Source organism: Sarcophilus harrisii, chromosome 1, assembly GCF_902635505.1.
Source record: "Sarcophilus harrisii chromosome 1, mSarHar1.11, whole genome shotgun sequence".
Taxonomy (NCBI): domain Eukaryota; kingdom Metazoa; phylum Chordata; class Mammalia; order Dasyuromorphia; family Dasyuridae; genus Sarcophilus; species Sarcophilus harrisii.
Genome location: NC_045426.1, coordinates 677,285,768 through 677,307,056, shown reverse-complemented (window position 1 = coordinate 677,307,056; position 21,289 = coordinate 677,285,768). Strand labels below are relative to the sequence as shown.

The window sequence follows — 21,289 nt, the reverse complement described above, 5'->3', positions numbered from 1 at the left end:
TTTCCAGTATTTCTCTCCAATCTATCTTTCAGGCACCATGCCAAAATAATCTTCGAGAAGTTCAGCTTGACCATTTCACCTTCCTGTTTAAGAAGTTTGGTCTTGACATGGCCCAGACCTTTACCTCACTTCCTAATGGTCTCTCATAGCATGCCCTTTAGTCATCATTCTCACTTCTTCCCAACTGAAAACCCTGGACTCTACTTCTGGGTCCCCCAGCTCTGATAAATCACCTTTTGCCTTAACTTGTGCAGGTCTGATCTTCTACCATGTCAAGACAAATAGCCCACCTCCCTTTCTTCCAGAACACTTATGTAAGCACCTTGAGGACAAGGACTATCTTGTTGGCTTTTATTTGTATCCCTAGAACTTAACATAGTAAGTGCCTGATAAATTCCTCTACCTACCCACCCACCTACCTAGCTACCTACCTACCCACCCACCCACCTACCTACCTAGTCACCCACCTACCTACCTACCTATCCACTCACACACCAACCCACCCACCCACCTACCTACCTACCTACCTACCCACTCACCCACCCACCCATACCTACCTACCCACTCACCCACCCACTTACATACCCATCTCCCTCCCTCCCTCCCTCCCTACCTACCCACCTACCTACCTACCTACCTATCTACCTACCTAAGTTTGTCTCTCTGTCTGTCCCTTTAATCTATCTACCTACCATCTATTATCTCTAATGATTTCCTATTGCTTCTATGTTAAAATACCTTCTTCTCAACTTGATATTAAATTCCATTGATGGACCCTTTGGATCTAGCCTGTCTTTCCATACATTTCTCATTACTCTCCTTCATTCAATTTATATTCCAGTTAAACTGTATTACTTGTAATTCCCTGAGCTTTGCATTTTGTTTCTTGCCTCTGTACACTGTGCCTTAATAAATGAACTTTTCCTCAAGATTCAGCTCAGGTCTGTCTCCAGAAAGGCTTTCCTAATCTCCTTGGTTAGTTTTTCTTCTTCAAATTATCTTGCATTTTCTTACTCATTTATGCTATTCCCTGGTAGAGTCTAAGTTTTTTACAGACAGGAGCAGTTTCATTTTTGTCTTTGTATTTCTAGCACTTAGTGTCTTATTCTTTTTCGTTTTAATTGGTGTAGAGAATGTCTGGTTCCTTAACTTTAACCAGAAATTTCTGTACAACTGGTTCTCTTCTTTTTTATTTTATCTGTCTCAGCCTGTTTGACTGAATAATCATTTATATCATATCTCCTAATTGGATTTTTCCAATATTCTTTTTTTTTGGGCCCCTTCCTTCCCTTCCTCTTCCCTCCTATTTTCCCTTTCCCTCCTCTCTCTTCCCCTCTCCTTTCTTCTTTCTTCCCTCCTCTCCCTTCTTTTCTCCACTGCTCTCTTCTCCTCTCTTGCCCTTCCCTCTACTGTCTTCCCCTTCTCTCTTCTCCCCTTCCTCTCCCATTCCATCTTTCCTTCTCCTCCCCTCATCTCTCCTTTATTCTCCTCCCTTTTCTTCACTTCCTTCTTCTTTCTTCCTCTCTCTTTTTTTCTTTGTATAATTATCCCTTCCACATCACAACTTTCCCCATCATGGTTGGGATACATCATGGGTTGACATAAAAAATTAAATGGTAATTTTTGGGGGAAATTTTGTGGAAGTCACAGATGATGTGCAAAGGCCATCTGATGATCCAGAAAAAGTTTAGAAACTCAGAAATGCATAAAATATGTGTAAATTATTGTATAATATTAACATATTTTATCTTTTACTGCCATAATAATGCAGACTTCTTCTCTGGTAAAAAGGGAGGGCCAAAAATTTTAATGCAGATTTCCATATCATGGGGATCCTATTTCAAGGTGATTAACAATGAGGATAGAAGGGAGTAACATGTGCATGCTGTATATGGTATAATAAAGTATACACATATGTAGTACGTTAACACCCTTCTCAGGCACTTGTGAGCAAGTGAAACAATGAAAGTGACCTAAAGTATCTAGGACCCTAACCACACCCCTAACCCCTGTGATGGATAACTATACTTTCTTTCTTGTCACCTTGTGAGCTCCTGGGTTTTCTAAAGCTCTTTTTATATAACACATCTACATACATATCCATATGCCCCATATCACCAACTGCTCATTACAGATTTCTAATTGAGTGTTATGGAGACATCTCAAACTCAACATATTCCAAACTGACAACCGTTATCTCTTCCTCTCTTCCAAACCTTCCTGTTCCTATTGAAGATGTTCCCATCTTTCTGGCCATTGTACTTTGTACCTTTGACTCCTCCTTGCCCATCATCCCACATAGCTAATGAGCTGATGAATCTTGTTCATTCTTCTACAACATGAGTGAATGAAATGGACTAAATTAAATAAATGAATTTTTTATTAAGCACTTACTATGTGCAAATCACCATGATAAGTGCGGAGGACACAAATTGAAAATCAAGAGAGTAACAAGGAACTCATATTCTGAAGAAAGGAGAGCCACCAAAGGGTCTCATAATCCTTGGTTTATAATGGCAAAGCAGAGGGTAAATCCTCTTCTTAAGTGTCATTTCCATTGATAAAATCATATAAGATTCTGATGTCTGATCCTTTCACAGTGATGAGGACATCGGTAGCAAGAACGTTCTTTTCTGCATCTTTACTAGCTATGCCCAAAGCACCTGTAGGAGCATTTGCCATGTCACATCTCCATAATTCAATTCAATAAACAATTATTAAATACCTGCTATGTGCCAGGGATTATGCTAAGTTCTGGATATATAAAAAAGGAAAGGAAAGATACTCCATTCCCTCAAGGAGCTTACAGTCTATTGGAGGAAGAAAGCATATAATTTAACAGGACTTAGATGCACTGGGCAGGAAATGTTGCTATTCTCAAGACTTTAGAGTTCAGGGTCCTGGGATGTGTCTATCAAGGTCTGAGGGGAAATGGTGGTTAAGGTGGCAGTGGTGGATGGACTTTCTTGCCACATACATCTCTCATCTTCCAATGGCTTCTCTCTGCTTTAATTCAAGTTCTGATTATCAGAAGGGATAAGTGGCCTTTGTCAGTAAGAGTCAAAATTAGGAACAGGTTTGCCAAACTTTTCTTTAAAGATACTTTTATTTTCTATGGCTATAGTTTGAGGCTTTATACTCTCATTATAAAAACAAAACAAAAAAAAATCAGCAGGTTGCATATTAATAAAAATGATTCTCCCCCCCGCCCTGAGTTATAGCAATCAACCTAGAATGTTTGATACTATTTTCTTATTTCATAGTGAAAACAAAAGTAAGTATGGTGTCCTTTATTTAAAATGAGTCTGTTAAAAATTTAAGTAAATTATACATTAAAGAATTGTGAGTCCAAACACAGCCTTTTAAACCTTCTTATATGCTCAGAAGGTTTAACGAGAAGCTGCTAATTAGTGTGACCACATATAACACATATGGCTATTTTCATTTTTACAAGATGAAAAATAATATTAAGAGCCTCCTAATTGGTCTCCCTGCCCCAAACATCTTCCCACTGCAGTGTATTTACCACAAAGCTTTCCTTTACTGTTGATCTGACTGTGTGGAATTCCAGTATTTTCTAATGTCTGTTCAACATTTCTGTTAAGCCTTTATAAAGTCCTTCACATACCTAGTCTCACCCTATCTTTCTGGTCTCATGAGATATTTCCCTGACACTTAATGCTTTGTCTTTCAAGCACACTGGTCTTCTCTTTGTTCTTTATCCCTTGCGTTCCATCCTTGGTCTCTGGACCATGTAAATAGCCATCTTCAAAGCCTGGAATGTTCATATATGTTGTCCTCTTTTTTTTTGTCAACATTAGGCTCAAAATGACACATGAAACATTTTTTTCCAACTGTTAATATTCTCCTTCCCAAGCTGGACTGCATTATATTATTTTGTATTTATATTTTGTCTCTCTATAAAATAATTGTATATATTTAAAACCTCCATGAGATCAGGGTTTGCTTTATCTTTTGTATTCTTATCTCCAGTGCCTAGCATAGTAAGTACTTAATAAGATGTTGATTGATTATGTCCTCAGGGATTCTTAATCTTTTTTGTTGTTGTTGTCTTAGACTCTTTTGACAGTCATTTGGTGAAGCCTATAGATCCTTCTTCCAAATAACGTTTATAAATGGATGAAATAAAATACATAACATTACAAAGATAGTTATCACTATATATATATATATATATATATATATATATATATATATATATATCCATCCATCCATCCATCTATCCATCTATCTATCTATCATCTATCTATCCACCTATCTATGCATGCATCCATCCATCCATCTATCTATCTCCAATCTTAGCTCATGGATATCATGTTAATAACTTCTTGCCTTGCGAGGATTTCCTAGGATTAAGGGTCACATAGTTATCATGTTTCCATAGAAGAATTTGAACTCAGCTTTTTCTAAGTTCAAGATTCTCTATCCATGGGCTCTGACATAAATTATATTGAATTGAATGAACTGAACTGGATTTCTAATTTGATAGGATCTATTATTCACCACTGATTTTGCTTTAGAGAAATTGGGGTCAATTCTACATCATGATGAGCCTTCAGAGGAAGAATTTTAATAGGGACTTTTAAATAATGAAATCAATAAGTTTTTTTTTTATTGGTTTGTTTTTTTAAACTCTGGCTTGCAGTCTTCAGTGATATGAATTTCACTCGCCAATTAAGAAGTATTCTGAAAGCTCTCACCTCAGTGAGACATCTGCAAGCAGTTTAAATAATCACCAGGAATGAGAGATGTGGGATAAATGTAAACATGAGACAATTATACATATATAAGGAAGAGGCATATTATTCTATCCTTGCCCTGCAGTGACTAAATAGGAAAGAGAGGCAGTGCCCTGGAGGTTAGCTGGGATGAAGTTTGGAATGCATGTGCCCTGACCCCATTTCATTATAATTAGTACTTAAAATTTAATTTCCATGTTTTCAAATCAGAGTTTTCAGGAAACAGTGCCCCGTTGATGGAGGAACTGTACATGAGCTGATTCGTAAAGTAAAAGACGATTTCTCAGGATATCATGAAGCACAGGGGCTTTGAAAGAGGGAAGAGCCAACAAAGAATACAAGAGGGGACCCCCCATAAAGGGTCACCTAAGCCCAATTGCAGGAGCTCTAGGAATGGTCATCTCACTACCTTCTAAGATGCTGCTTCACTTTTGAACAATTCTAACAATTCCTTTTTGGACAAAGACATGTAGTTTGGGGTGATCTAGAACCCAAGACATGTCTTTTCCCAAGTGATCTAGAACAGATAGACACATCTTTCTGGGCAATCTAGAACACCAAAATGTGTCTTTGCAGGTGATGTAGAACACCAAGACATGTCTTACTGGGTGATCTAGAACATAAAACACAGCTCTTTTGGGTGATCTAGAACACCAAAGACATGCCTGATTCAAGTGATCTAGACAGAAAGACACACCTCTCCAGGCAGTCTAGAACAGCAAGACATGCTTTTCCAGGTGATCTGGAACATGAACACCCATCTTTTGGGGGGCGATCTAGAACACTAAATACATCTCTTTGGGTGATCTAGAACAGAGAGACATGTCTTTTGGGTGATCTAGAATAAAAAGACAATCTTTTGGGTGATCTAGAACAGAAAGGCTAGTCTTTATGATGCAATATAGAACACAGGACACTTCTTTTGGGTGATCTAGAACAGAAAACATGTATCTCTGGGTGATCTATAATGCCACCGACATATCTTTCTAGGTGATCTAGAACAGAACTGCACGTCTTTTTGAGTGATCTAGAACTGGCATATATATCTTTTAGGATGTGATCTAGAACAGAAACACACACCCCTCTGGGGAAATCTAGAACAGAAAGACACATAACTGGGGGTGATCTAGAACACCAAGACATGTCTTTTGGGAGATTGAGAACATAAAAAATTGCCTTTTGGGCAATCTAGAACAGAAAGACATATAACCAGAGGTGATCTAGAACACCTAGAGGTGATATAGAATATCAAGACATGTCTTTTTATGTGATCTGGAATAGAAACATGTTATTTGGGCAATCTAGAACACCCAATTAGGGGTGATCTAGAACACCAAGACACATGGGTTTTGGGGTGACCTGGAACACCAAGACATATTTTTGGGTGATCTGGAACAGAAAGGCCCATCTTTTGGGTAATCTAGAACATGTCTTTCTGGGTGATCTAGAACAGAAAGATGCAGATTTGGGGTAATCTAGAACAGAACAACACATCTTTTTGGTGTGATCTAGAACAGACACACATGTCTTTTGGGGTGTGATCTAGAACAGAAAGTCACATCCCTTTGGGCAATCTAGAACAGAAAGACCATAACGGGGGGGGGTAGTCTAGAACACCAAGACATGTCTTTTGGGGATGATCTAGAACACCAAGAACATCTAAAAAGATTTTAGGTCATCTGAAACAGAAAGACATGTCTTTTTGGGTGAACAAAACATCTAGAACAGAAAACACATCCTTTGGGGCAATCTTGAACAGAAAGACATGTTATCTGGGGTGATCTAGAACACCAAGACACAGCTTTTTGGGTGATCTGGAACACCAAGACATGTCTTTTGGGGCAATCTAGAAGAGACAGTTCACTAGTAGAGACCTGGGGTCATACTTTGAGGTTCTGTGAATCATTCCTCTTAGGGTTTCAGATGAGGCTCTCCAGTGCCCACAATGTCTGACCTAATATTGTTCAAGGAACAAAGTCAAATAAAAAAGTGTGATGAATATGGAATTTAGTGCAAAACACAAATCACACCTGAGGGGCAATCATTTCATTATAATCTGAGCCACAGAAGTGTGTGTGTAGAGTCTAACACAGACCCTTATTGGGTAAGGTAATGGTACTTACTTACTGGTAAAGAATGTTTAGCATGTTTGTGGAGTGAATAAATGAATACAATTTTTGTTGTCATTTTTCATTTTTAAATTTAATATTTTATTTTTCCCAATTACATTTAGAAACAACTTTAACATTTTTTCTTCCAAACTTTGACTTCAAAATTCTCTTTCCTCTCCCCCTCTCATAGAAAAAGCAATTTGATATAGGTTATACATGTATAGTTATGTGTAATATATTAATGAATAACATTTTTGAAAATATTCTGTAAAGCAACAACTGGTTATGGATTTCCTATTCTCATTTTTGCCTTCTTGTGGCTTCTAGCAATGAAAGGCTCTGGTCCAGTTCTGTTTTCCCACTTCTTGCTCCTCTCCACCCCCTACTCCCTCCCAGTAGCCACTTTGAGGCTCTTTATAGTTGGAGCCTCCCTCTCAATCATTCTTTAAGCTTTGCTGGTCTCCAGAAAGGAAGGTAAGGGTGCTATTAATTCTGCAATGTCTCTGGCTGCAAAATTGGACATCTATGCAAGAGAACTTCCAATGGCTGGCTAATTAATGGCACCACTAATTGAATGACCTTGTTCTCCAATTTGCAGCCCAGGGCTAGAGAGTAACTCCTGTGTTCTCTTCTTACAGTTGCTGGTTGTCCTTGGGAAAGGGAGCCATCTGGGCCTTTGTGGCCCCAGCTCTGTTCGTCATCATGGTATGTGATTTCCAGTTGGGGGTACATGAGAGCAATTTGTAAGATTTTTTTTGTAAGATTAAGAGTTTCTGAAACCTCTTAGTTTTGCATGACAGTCATTTCCATTTTTAAACATTCCCATTTAACCCTTTTCATAGCAGAAAAAAAGTTAACAAAAACAGCTGATGTTTAATAGGACTAATCAGTCTAAGTCAAGTCTAACACCTGTGGACCCCCTGCTCTGTCAGGAGAAAGAAAATGTGTCTCATCATCTCTTTTCCAAGTCAGAGAATGGTCGTGACATTTACTCACAGCCTACATGCTTTTCAGTGTTCTTATTTACATTATTGCAGTCATTTTGGATAGATAGCCAGTTAAGACACCCTGATACACATTAATCGTGTGATGTGGATGAAGTTTCTTCACTTCCCAGTGCCTCCTTCAGCTCTCTAATTCTCTGGATTACCTGCGAGTTATTGATTTGTACCAGGGGAAAAGCTTCCATATCAGGAATTCTTGGTGAGGCAATTAGATGTTGCAGTGGAGAGAGGGCTAGGTCTGGAATCAGGAAGACCTGAGTTCAAATCACATCAATCAATTTATTAAGCACCTACTATGTGCTAAGTCCTTGGGATATGAAGAAAAAAAATTCCTGTCTTTAAAGGACTCGTATCTTCATAGGGAAGATGGGAAATATATATGTAAATGTGTACAAGATAATTCAGAATTAGGGAGAAGATGGGTATAATCTTAGAGGAGAAGACATAAGCAGGGGAGAAAGAGGAGGGGAGAATAGGGGGGAGGGAGAGCAGGTACAAACCAGGAGAAGGCCTTTGGCAGCTGAACTGAAGCTTGAAGTAATTTATAGATTCTGAGAGTCAGCCCGAACAAAGCACCCTGCTCGGCACTGGGCAAATACAGGACTCAGACAAGTTCAAGTGTGGAGGCTGGAAATGCTGAGTGAATGTCCGGTTTGGCTTTGCTATAGAATTCCTAACTGTGCTCAGTGAGAAAATGAACAACAAATATTCATTAAATGAAATTGAACTGGGACAGTGTAGACCAAGGAATACATCTGGGCTGATTCTAATAGTAAATCTCAATCTCTTTCTCTGTCTCTATCTCTCTGTCTCTGTCTCTCTCTGCTTCCTTCCTCTGCCTCTCTCTCTGTTTCTCTCTCTTTTTCTCTCTCTATGTCTCTGTCTCTCTCTTTTTCTCTCTCCTTTTCCCTCTCCCTCTCCCCCCCCTTGTCTCTCTCTCTTCCTTTCTCTCTTTTCCTCCTTCCCTTTTCTCCCCTCCTCCCTCTCTCTCTGTCTCTCTCTGCTTCCTTCTTCTGCCTCTCTTTCTCTTTTTCTCTTTCATTCTCTCTTTTTCTCTCTATGTCTCTGTCTCTCTTTTTCCCTCTCACTCTCTTTCTTCTTCTTCTCCTCCCTTTCCCCCCTTGTTTCCTTCCTTCCCTCTCTTTTTTCCTCCCTTCCTTTTCTCTCCTCCTTCCCCCCCCCCTCTCTCTCTCTCCAATTCTGTCTTTCTCTCTGTCCTTTTCTTAATACAATGTCAATTTATTTCTCTGCCCTGCTTTATTTTCCTTCCCCTTTCCCAGAACTGGTGTGAATTGAGCCTAGGCTGTGAAACCTTATCTAGATATTCCCTATAACTTTTTTTATCTTTCTCTGATATGGCTGTTGCATGAGCCTGGCGAGTCTGAGCACTTTCTTCTTTTTAAGTACCTCAGGTCTCCAAAGCCAAGTATCAAATGCTTCCTTCCAGACCCCCTGTGACCAAAAGCTTCTGTCCCAGTCAGTGCTAACATTCAGAAGCTAGGATTAGAGAATATGAAAAGACTTCCATGACATATCACATGCTGCTTGCTCAGCAAATGCATTAATACCAATTTTTTGATATACCATGGGTGGGTCAAGACCCCAGAAGGATGTTTATAGTCCAGACTGGGGACTAATTGGACTGCCAGTGGATATGCCCTTTGACAAACAACCTTTCAACTGGATTAAGACACTCTAACTGGCCAGGACCCCTATTCTGCCAATGATTAAGATGACACTTACCAAAAATGCTTCTATCTTTAATTTTCAAATTCTAATGCCTCCTACAGAAAAGAATCTCCGTATTTAAGTTGTGCATTACCAGCTGTCTGTGATCATGACCATAAATAATTCTTGTAGTACTGATACTAAATCAAACTTTTGGATTTCACCAAATTAAAGCAAAGCTGAGATCTGTAAAAAAACATTAATGTCATCTTGGAGCTAGATATATTTCAGAATATCAAGGAATAAGATAAAAACCTGCATCTCTAAAATATGCATTCCCTTTTCCTTTATCCCCAACTCCAAATTTACTCCCCAAATATTAATTTGGAAGTTAATCTGCCTTTTGTTCAGAGTTGGGTGCCACTGACTATGGAACAGACCTATGCAGTTTAATTAGAAATTAAAGCAGAACAGAAAATGTTTAAACACTTGATTTAGCCTTTCTTAATTAAAATGCTACACAAATGCTCCTGCAGCCATGGGTAGATGCAGCCAGGATCCTCTTTGGCTGATGGGTTTCCAGGGAAGAAAGGAAAAAAATATTCTAGGTTCATTTTTTGTCTTTGCATCCCCAGTATCTAATTAATTAGGGTTTGGCACATACTAGGTCTGTTGAGCAGCTTGATGAGTGAATAAAGCACGGTACTTGGAGTCAAGAAGACTCATTTTCCAGAATTCAAATATGGCCTCAGCCACTTCCTAGCTGTGTGACCCTGGGCAAATCGCTTCACCCTGTCTGCCTCAGTTTACTTATTTGTCAAATGAGCTGGAGAAGGAAAGGGCAAACCACTTTAATATCTTTGCCAAGAAAACCCTAAAATGGGATCGTGGAGATTTGAATATGGTTAAAACAACTGAACAACACTGCAGGATTTGGGTATAGAGGCAGAGAATCTGGAATCAATGCATTTCTTCCACTTATTACCTGGTTGAATCTGCACAAACATAATAGCTGGCATTTATGTAGTACATTTAAAGTTTCCAAAGCACTTTAGGTGGAGTAATTCATTTGATCCTCAAAACAATCCTGGAAGGGAGGTGCTTTTACTAAGCACATTTTACAAATGAGGAAACTGAAACTCATTTGCCCAAGGCAACATAATGGATGAAATCCAATAATTTATGTTTTTTTGCTTCCAAGTCCATCACTTTCTCCACTGTGCCCCCTTTGTTTTTCCTCATCTGTAACATGAGGAGGGTTGAATTAAATGCCTCATAGGTCTCATCCAGTTCCATATCTATGAGCCTAGGATTTAAGTATTTGATTTATGGTTAGAGGCATCAGGTCCAAACAGATCTGCCATTTATCACAGTGTCATCTGTGGCCATCTAAGTGACCTTGGGCAAATCACTTAACCACTTAGTTTTTGGTGTCCCCAGACATAAAACAAGGGGGTTGGATTATATATAATGAGCTCTTCTGCTTAGTATTAAAGTCCTTTATAACTCAGTGCCTTTCCAATCTCCTTCACTCTGTGGTCCAGCCAGACTGAACTTATTATTCCTAATACACGACACTCCTCTTATCTCCTTTTTTTTTGTACTGATTGTCTCCCATGCTCCCCCTCCTTCCCTTCATTTCTTAGAATCACTTGTTTCTTTCAAAACTCAGTTCAAATAGTATGATTCCTAGGAGAGAACTTCCCTGATCTTCTCTCATCTGCCCCCTATCCGATGTGCTTTCGCTACCCAATTGCCTTACACTGATTAGGCTACATTTAGCATATGTTTATATTAGCACATGTTATCTTGCCCATCTCCCCTCCTTCATAAAATATAAGGTCTGCAAAGGGCAAAGACTGGTTTGTTCTTATCTTTATATTACAAGTGCCAAGCTAAGTGCCTGGCAAATAGTAAGTGGTTAATAAATGCTTGTTGAATGATTTAATAAAAGGAAAATCTAATGCCAGAGTGGTAATTCTTTGATTATCCCTTAAATAGCCAATTTGAGAGCAGAAGCTTATTACTAATACAGTTGGCTAATTTTTAGGAAGGTCAAAGCCTTAGGAAGGAAGATTATGTATATCATATATATGTATATATTGACATATGAAGTTACAGATCAGGAATAAATATATACATATATAAATATTTGTACATCCATCAAATATGTAAATATATAAAATATATGTATAAACACATATATTTACATACATAAGTATATAAAAATATATATACACTTTAAGATGTATACACATAAATGTATATACATAATGTTTATTGTACAGCTGGGAGATGCAGAGGATAGCGTATCGGACCTGTAGTCAGGAAGACTCATCTTCCTGAGTTCAAACTTCAGATTCTTACTAGTTGTGTGACCCTGGGAAAATCACTTTACTCTCTTTGCCTCAGTTTCCTCATTTGTAAAATGAGCTAGAGAAGGAAGTGGCAAGTTTTCCAGTATCTTTTCCAAGAAAACCCCTAACAGAATCACAAAAACCAAAAAAATGACTAGACAACAACAAATGATTTATGTATATGTTTAACCCAAAGCAAAGCTATATACAAACTAACAAATAATTTTTGATAAAATTTGAGTTTATATACTATGTCAGTATTAAAAATTTTGCATTTTTTTCTGTTTTTTTTTCAAAACTTATAAAATAGATTAACCAAGTTGGTTTTGGTTTGAAAGATAGTATACTTATCTAGTTTTTACAAAAAGCTTATAACATAATATGTGCATATATACACATATGGTGACTTTTTTTGTCAAGTATTTGAACCTAAAAACTCCTATGCTCTGGAATCTGAGAAGTACACAATTTTTTCTCAGTTTGGATCTCTTTTCTAGGCTTGTGATGTCCCTTCCAATTGTGTGTGTTTTTCAACTAAAATCATGTAATTTCTCTAAAACAAAATATAAATTTCATAACTTAGTTGCAATGATATGAAATGATTTTTCACTATTATTTTGTAGCCTACTGTAAGAAGACAGGGCATTCTGGTCTAATCAATTGGATGATTCTAGGAGTTACTAAGGATTACCAGGAACAACTCTTTAAGGCATTTTTGTTTTTTAAGGTGTTCATTTTCCATATGTCTTTGCTATTTGATTTTTTAATCAATTATATGAAAAAATAGCTAAAATTATAGAAAAAATGTCAGATTTCAAAAATATTTAAAAGAATGTTTTGAAACAAAGTAGCTTGCTGGTGGTCCTAGAGGCAGCTAGATGCCATATGGCTAGAGTGCTCTTTAGAGGTAGCAAAATCAGAGTTGGAATCTGACTCAGGTACCGACTGTGTGATCCTGTAAAGGCTCAAATTCTCTCAATCTCAGATTCCTCATCTGTAAAATAAAAAATACTAATATCACTTTGTGAAGATCAATTATTATCGCTTTTTATAAATACTGTTATAAGCAGTAGAGTGTTTCCAAACTAGCTTTGTCATGGAATTGGCAGATCACAGGAAAACTATTTCTAGAAAGATATGAAGAAAGATCAGATAAAAGTATCTTGGGGGAGATTTTACCCTAAATATAAGAAATTAAGTGTATTTTAATGCCAAAAAATCATCACATATACTAACAGGTTGTAATGCATGCAAAATTTTATATTTACTATTGTAGATGGAGAAGTGAAATTATCATTGGAATTATCTCCCTTCACACTGTGTAGAATCCTGGAGAGTTGTAGAAGGTGATTTGGGATGGTGAAGACTTTAAGAGCATGGCTTACATAAATATCAGTTGAATTATATAAAAGATGGACATTTCTATGGTTCTTCAAGATTTCAAATCAACCAATCAATCAATAAACATTTACTAAAGAGATTACTATGTGTCAGACAAAGTACTAAGTTCTGGGGGTGAAAGGAAAATAAAATTAGTAAAATAGTCTCTTCCCTCAAGGAACTTACATTCTTTTTTTTTTTTTGAATATTTCTTTTCTTAAATAGTATTTTATTTTTTCAAATACATGCAAAAATAGTTTTCAATATTTACCTTGGCAAAACCTTGTGTTTCAGATTTTTCCATTTTCCTCCCCTCTCCTCAAGACAACACGCAATCTGATATTTGTTAGACATGTGCCATTCTTCTATACATATTTCCATATTTGTCATGATGTACAAGAAAAATGAGATCAAAAAGGAAAAAAAATGAGAACAAAAACAAGTAAATAAATAAGAAAAGGGGAAAATACTGTGCTTTGATCCATATCCAGTCTCCATAATTCTCTCTCTGGATGCAGACAGTTCTTTCTATCACAAGTCTATTGGAACTGTCTTGAATCACCTCATTGATAAAAAGAGATAAGTCCATCACAGCTGACCATCACATAATCTTGTTATTGCTGTGTAAAATGTTCTCTTGGCTCTGCTCATTTTACTCAGCATCAGGTTATATAAGTCTTTCCAGGCTTTTCGGAAATCAGCCTGTTCGTCATTTCTTAGAGAAAAATAATGTTTCATTGCATTCATATATCATAACTTATTCAGTCCCCAAAAGATAGGCATCCACTCATCCACTCATTTCCAGTTCCTTGCCACTATAAAAAGGGGCTCTATAAATATTTGTGTACATGTGGGCCCTTTCCTCTCTTTTATGATCTATTTGTGATATAGATCCAATGGAGACAATGCTGTATCAAAGGGTATGTACAATTGATGGCCCTTTGGGAATAGTTCCAAATTGCTCTCCAGAGTGGTTGAATCATTTCACAACTTCACCAATAATGCATTAGTGAAGGATTTCTACATTCTAAGGGAGAAACAGAATGAACATACGTAGATAAACATGAATATAGAAGACTGGCTATGTGGTATAAGGGACTTTTTTTTTTTTGAGAAAACTACTAAGGCAGATTTCCAACTATTCAGTATCTTTTTTCAGTGTCTTAGATTGTTAAGTCTTTGAGACAGGGACTGAGACTGTGTTTCTTTTTCTTTTTCTTTATTGTACTCCCAGCATTTTGCACAGTGCATAACACATAGTAGGTATAATGAATTGTGTTTAATTAATTAATAAATGTTGATTGAATTAGAGCCTGTAAGATGTTATTATTGCCATTTTATAGATGAAATGGAAATTTAGAGAAGTTCAGTTTCTCAATATCACACAGCTAATATATCCTGGGGCAGAATTGAAATCCCAGTCTTCCTAACTTCCTAATTCCTAGTCTCCCGTTATTGTTGAACCCAGGGAAAAGAAGATTAAAAGGGAACATGAGAATAATCTCAAAATATTTTAAGAATTGTCTTTATGGAAGAGACATTAGACATATTTTGCTTGGCTCTAAAAAGTAAACCTGGAAGCAAATACTGAGATTTTGGGATGTTGTGAATCTAGTAGAGATGTGAAGCTATGACTATGGATGAGCTAACAATGGAAGTGTAGAGGAAGAAGTTCAGAAGTCTAAGGGTGGAGGAGCTAGCATTTGTCTGTAGACTCTTTCTGATGGCCATGTGATCATCAGAGAACCCCTTAGAAGCAGGGGAGATATGGCAAGTGTCAGGAGATGATTCATAGGGAGCACATTTGTGGTCACCAGATGTGTCCATGGCATGGTGGAGAGTGGTTTTCCATAATCCCCTGCTTGATGTTTACAAGTGGAAAGAATGGTTCACTTGGGAAAAGCAGTGTTTTTCTCCTAGACCATTGGACTGCACATTTGGGGGTTGGAGCTCATCAGTAGGGGCATGCACTGTCTCAGCCCAAGGATGAATGTATTTGACATTGATGTGGTGCTTTAACTTTTTGCAAAATACTTGCATGCTGCTCATTACATTTCAGTTGTTTTTCCTCCAACCCCACTTCCCCAAACAAAGCAGTGAGGTAGGGTCTGCATTCATTATTCTCCTCATTTTACACATGAGAAAATTGAGGTTCAGACAGATTAGACTTGGTCACCAAGACAGAGTGGGGTTTTGAGAAATGTGGGCTCTGGAATCAGAGAATGTGAGTCCCCTATGATCTCAGCAAAGCTTGGGTCTGAGTTTCCTCATCGTAAAATAAAGGCATTGGACAAGATGGTGGCTGGAATCACTTCCATCCTTTGCAGTCTGCATTTGGAATATCATCTCCACCTCCTTCTCACTGGAAAATTAGACTCTTCCTGGCTTCTCTGTACCTAAAAAGCAGGTAGTTTTGGCCTTATCATGAGATGATCAAAATTACCACAAAATTTCCTTACATTTCCATTCAATGCTACTACTTTCCTTTTGGCTAGATCATGTTTGTTAGAATATAAACTTCTTCAGAGCAGGGACAAATTTGCCTGCTTTTATTTATATCTTCAGAGACTCAGTTGTATTTCTAGTGCTTAGCCTAGTGCTTGACTTAATTAGTACTTAATAAATGCTTATCTTTTTACATGATACAAAAGATCAGAATTGGGATTTGAACCCAGGACTTTCATACTACAAATCAGCTTCCTATCTGCTATTCCTTACTGCTTCAAGATAGGAAAAAAATACCTCCACCAATTTTTTTTTCTGGCCAGAAAGATAGAATTTTAATTAAGTCACTTCTGATGCAGCTGCCTTCCCAAACAGAGTAGGGAATTCTGAATGGCACTGATGGAGCTCACATCTATTTTGCTCATGTCCTCTGCTATTCCCCATAGTTCCCAAAGACTGCAAATCCCTCTTTTAAGCAGGCTATTTCAAGGGCAGAGGAATGGATGGGGAAGGATTTTGTTCTTTGAGCTCCCCATCCATCGCATGACTAAACAGCTCTGAGCCCATCCTCTGCTTGAGCTCACAACCACTGGCAACCACTGGCAATGGCTCCATGGGTAACACTTTGTCCTGGAGCTGTTTTCATCCAGGGCAGTTACTGCATGTCTCCCATTAGGATGCTCTGGGAATCATTCGCAATCACTTTACTAACCCAACCTTTTAAAGGATTACAAAGGATTGGATAAAATGTGTCTTTCACTCCCTTTCTTCCTTTGGGGACCCTGCATAATTATTCACCTCACCAGCTCCAGCTTCAAAAATTTTCCGTAAGAGGAACTAGCCGACTTCAATAATTTAACTTGGCTGTCCAACACACTAAGGGGTTGGGGGAGGGGGAATTAAAAGGAAAAAAAAAGACAAATGGCAAAATTGGGAAATAATCCAATTTTTTAAAGGCAACATTGCTGATTCAGCCTCTGCTGTTTGACTGCTGACTTGAGTGCTATTAGATTCTAGGTTGAGAACAAAACCACCTTCTGCCAAGAATGCAATTTGAATTTTCTTCTTCCTCTGATTTTGGTCTGTGGTACAGGTAGGACTAGTCTCTTTATGTAGGTGCTGATTTATGATGGTTTTTGTTGAAAAGTTCTTCTACCCAAAAGTTCTTCCTCTTGTCACAGTATCTGAAATTCCACCATTAGAGCTTTGTTGTCCTATCAGTCAATGAGAAGGATTCCCTCAAGGAAGAAATGGGGTAGCAGAGGGAAATAAGTGGGTGCTGACTTATGATAGTCTTTGTTGAAAAGTTCTACCCAAAAGTTCTTCCTCTTGTCACAATGCTTGAGATTCTACTGTTAGAGCTTTGTTGTCCTATCTTTCAATGGGAAAGATTCCCTCAAGGAAGAAATGGGGTAACAGAGTGAAATGAAAATGAATCATAATATATTAGATTTAAAATGGCTGAAATATACTTTGGAGGTCAGAGAGAATATCCTCTTCATTTTCATAGATAAAGAATTAAGACCCAAACATATGAAGTGATTTGTCTAAATATAGGTAGTCAGCAAGATTAAAATTAGGTCTTTGGCTCTATGTCCTATGTTCTATTAGTAGAGTTACAGCTCACAAAACAAAAAGTGTTGACATTTACATTTTTGAGCAGTCAGCATGTGTTTAAATACAGGTAGGACCTGGGGCAATCTGAGATATTCTGGTAAGGGTCTTTCCAGTAGTGGGCTGGGAAATATTTAGCATCAAGCATTCTGGACAAAAAAAATTTACACAGGATACCTTTTAAAATTTAATTTTCATTATTACCATTTTCTCCATCACTTTCTCTAAATCTAAATAGTGAACAAAACAATATGTCAAGCTCTGATTTGTTGATTTCCAGAGTGTAAATGCTCACATTGAAAATTTAACAATTGGCTCTTGAGTCATTTCCAGCTGGTTCCAATACATTGTCAGGTGAGGCTTTGATCTAGACCCCTTCCCAGTCCATTTCCCTATTCACATTTCCACCTGGATTTTCAGAGACAATAAAAGAAAAATTGTTTCCCTTATAAAATATAATCTAGTGCTATGAACATAAGAGGCAAAATATAAAAAAGAAATTAGTCTGTAGAGGCAAGTAGAGAAATCATCTTCACATGGTTTGGTTTGTCAACTTGGTCAAAACAAAAGGACAAAAAGAGGGAGGAATACAGTGGGATACACATCTGTGTAAACAGATGATACAAATCTGGCTAATCATTTGGATGACTATGAAAGGATCCCCCCGAAGAACTTTTTAGACTACAATGTTAGGCTGTATTAGCAAGATTCTGTAAATAATAAATAAATCTGTACTTGGGTTCAAAATGTTAATTTCACAAATGTAAGATTGAGACTTACATTCAAATTCTACCTCTGGTATCTACTGTCCCTGTGGACTGGTCAATAAGTTTCTATTTCATTGGTAATATGAAGGGGATGTTGAGATAGCTAGGTGGTATAGTGAATAGAGTTCTGGGCTTGAAGTCAGGAAGACTTGAGTTCAAATGTGGCCATATAACCCTGGGCAAGTGATTTAAACTCAGTTTCCTCATTTGTAAAATGGGGATAATTATAGCATCTACCTCCATGGGTTGATGTGAGGATCAAATGAAAAAATAATAATAAAGTGCTTATTATAGTGCTTGGCAAATAATAAGCACTATATAAATTTTTTTTGGTGTTATAATAATAATTATCATGATAGAATGAAGTACCTTGCATGTGTGATCTTGTAATTTGAAAAACTAGACAATTGGCTGTTTCTAGTCAGTTTGAGCTGCAAACTCAAACTGGAGTTCCCAAATTGGAGCTCCCAAAACACTCCTTGGAGGGAGATTGGGTGGGAGTAGTTAAGTGTCCTATTTACCTTCCTTTTCTTCTACTTGTTTATGTCTTTTGGTACAGAAGATTTTGTCTGAAGTCAGGAGTTTAGATCCAACCTCACATATTTACCAGTTGTGTGATCCTAGGCAAGTCACTTCTCCCTTTTTGCCTCAGTTTCCTTATTTATAAAAATGAACTGGAGAAAGAAATAGCAAACTATTCCAGTATCCTTGCCAAAAAAACCCTAAATGATGCCAGAAAGAGTCAGATATGAGTGATACAACTGAACATCTTAAAATATGTGGAAATAAAAATAATTATTCCTTTCCACCATGGGTGAGGGTGATTTTCTCCATTGAAATGTCCCTAAAAGACTAAAATCTTTAAAATAAAAAAGCTCTCTTATTCTACCACAGATATTCCAGAAGGAGGTAGCAAAGAGATCCATTAGGACTTTGGCCTGTCATCAGCCATCTGTCGTCTTGTTCTTTTTTTTGCCATGTGTAAAGTAAAATTAAGGAGAGACATAAACATCTGTATTTCCTTTATAATGGGAAACAGTGGAGACAGACACCAGATTGCTGGAGGACTGATCAAAACTAAGGCGGATTGTTGACACACAGATCATGCTGATTTTCCCCTCCAGAGTTCTAGCTGGCGACAGGGTTTACACCAAGGTGAATTTTATTAAATATAAGTCTTACAATCTATAAGCCTGATCCTTGTTAGTATGGATATCTGTTAGGATATTTGTTACTCTTGTTCAGTCCTGTTCAGCTCTTCATGATCCCATTTGGAGTTTTCTTATCAAAGATACTGGAGTGATTTGCTATTTCCTTTTCCTCTTCCTTGAAGCCATCAGTTCCCAACAAAGCTCAGCTCACTTGCTACCTCCTCCAGGAATCCATTCTTCATTTCCTCTCTCTCCCCAGTTATGATGATGATGATAATAATAATATTATATTATTATTAAATTAATCAATGTTAATAATCTGATATTAATATAATAATGTATCCATGAAATTCATGACTGATATTTTGTTTCTGCTAAGGAACACTCTTAGTTTCTATTAGGCAATCTATACATTGGAATAGAAAAGTGGACACAACCCAGACGGCCATTTGTCCAATTTTTTAACCTTTCTGTTTGTTTCTCTTATGACTTCTTTGATATGGAGGAGATGCAAAGATATCTTCCTCATGAGAAGCTATTATTCTCTGTTGGGTGAGGGTGGTCAGAAAATGAAGAATGTGCAATATTCTGATTGGAAATGATTGGAGTAGGGATGGAGAGGGAAGAAAGATGCTGTAGAAAAGATGATTTTAAAATAATACCTATGGGAAGGTTGGGCAATAAGCTAAAGAAAAACTTTTTTTATCCTTTTAAATAGGGCCCTTAATAAATGCCTTTTGATTAGTTGACTGAAATTCCTTTTTTTTTTCCCAAATCAAGAAACTAAGTTTCTTGATGTTATGTGAATTTTCTAAGATCATGTAGATTATTCTGAGAAGTAGCACAATTCTGAGAAGTAGTACAGTGATCTAAAACTCAAACAACAATGATCCTTGTGGGGAGCATCTTGACTTAAAAAAAATCACAAATTAACATTATTAATATTTTATTTTAATTTATTTTGTTAAATATTTCTTAGTTACATCTTAATACAGTGATGATACACTAAGTGAAGTTGACACCTCTGGTGTAGTAGATGCCACACTGGACTTGGAATGAGGAAAAAAATAATCTGATTTCTGTACCAAATGCTTAGCCTGCCCAAGAGCAAGCTAATTTCTTTATGAACTTGAAGTGTCTCACCTGTAAAATGGGGAAAATAATAACCCCTTCCTAGATAGGTTTTTTTTGTGTGACTTCAATGAGATAGTGCACATCAAGAGCTTTGCAGACCCCAGAGTTCTATATAAATGTCAGTCATTATGTAGCACATTTGGGAATTGCATCCACGACCTCTGACCGTAAATCGTGTGATCTTTCCCTACTTAAAGGATAAAACAATGTTTTCCTTTAGCTTATTGCCCAACCTTCCCGTAGGTATTACTTTTAAATCATCTTTTCTCTTTGTTTTTTAGTCTGAACAGCATCTTTCTCCCCTCCCCGTCCTTATTCCAACCATTCCCAATCAGGATTAATAGTCCCAAGCATCCATTTGTTCAACCAACAGGTCATTATCTTGTGAGAGACAACAAAGCCGAGAGCTATGGAGGTTCTGTTCTGGGGCTGGTTGCTGCTGGAATTTAGCCATGATTCAAAAAAAAGATGAAAGAATCACATATAAGCACTTCTAGCGGGTTTTCATTTACAATGAATAGGAATAGAGGAAGCATTACTGGAAGTTATTTGCAAGAAAACACAGTAGGAATTGTGAACTCACAGATTACCTCAAGTCATATTTCTCTGATGGCTACCCAACAATTATCAAAGAATCATTTTTGCTCAGGATAAATAACACAACGTTCTGTGAATCAAATTGGGATAGGATGAGAAAAAGAGTGGTCAGAGAAAGAAAAATATTCCCATTCCAGGTTATTCCTTAACTTCTTATTTTAATTATTCTAGCTAACTCACTTTATTCTTGCTAACTCAGTGTTAAGTAATTTCTATTGTTTCTATGCTGCTGGGCAGCAAATTCAGTCAATGCTCTTTAAATTCAGGTCTTGATGTAAGACCCTACTTACTTCACTTTAAT

At 37.3% G+C, this 21,289-nt stretch overlaps 1 protein-coding gene across 3 annotated transcripts in view; it reads left to right on the top strand.

Annotated features, from left to right (window-relative positions):
* The window catches only part of ADGRD1 (adhesion G protein-coupled receptor D1), a 437,033-nt gene that overhangs the window by 366,404 nt on the left and 49,340 nt on the right, over positions 1-21,289 (top strand). For 2 of the 3 annotated variants that reach the window (XM_023496952.2, XM_031948389.1), the window contains one exon: positions 7,510-7,576. In XM_023496952.2, coding sequence (XP_023352720.1) covers positions 7,510-7,576 — 67 coding nt within the window. Of the gene's footprint in view, positions 1-7,509; positions 7,577-13,176; positions 13,418-21,289 lie in introns of those variants that run through there. The other variant, XM_031948391.1, reaches the window with a different exon arrangement.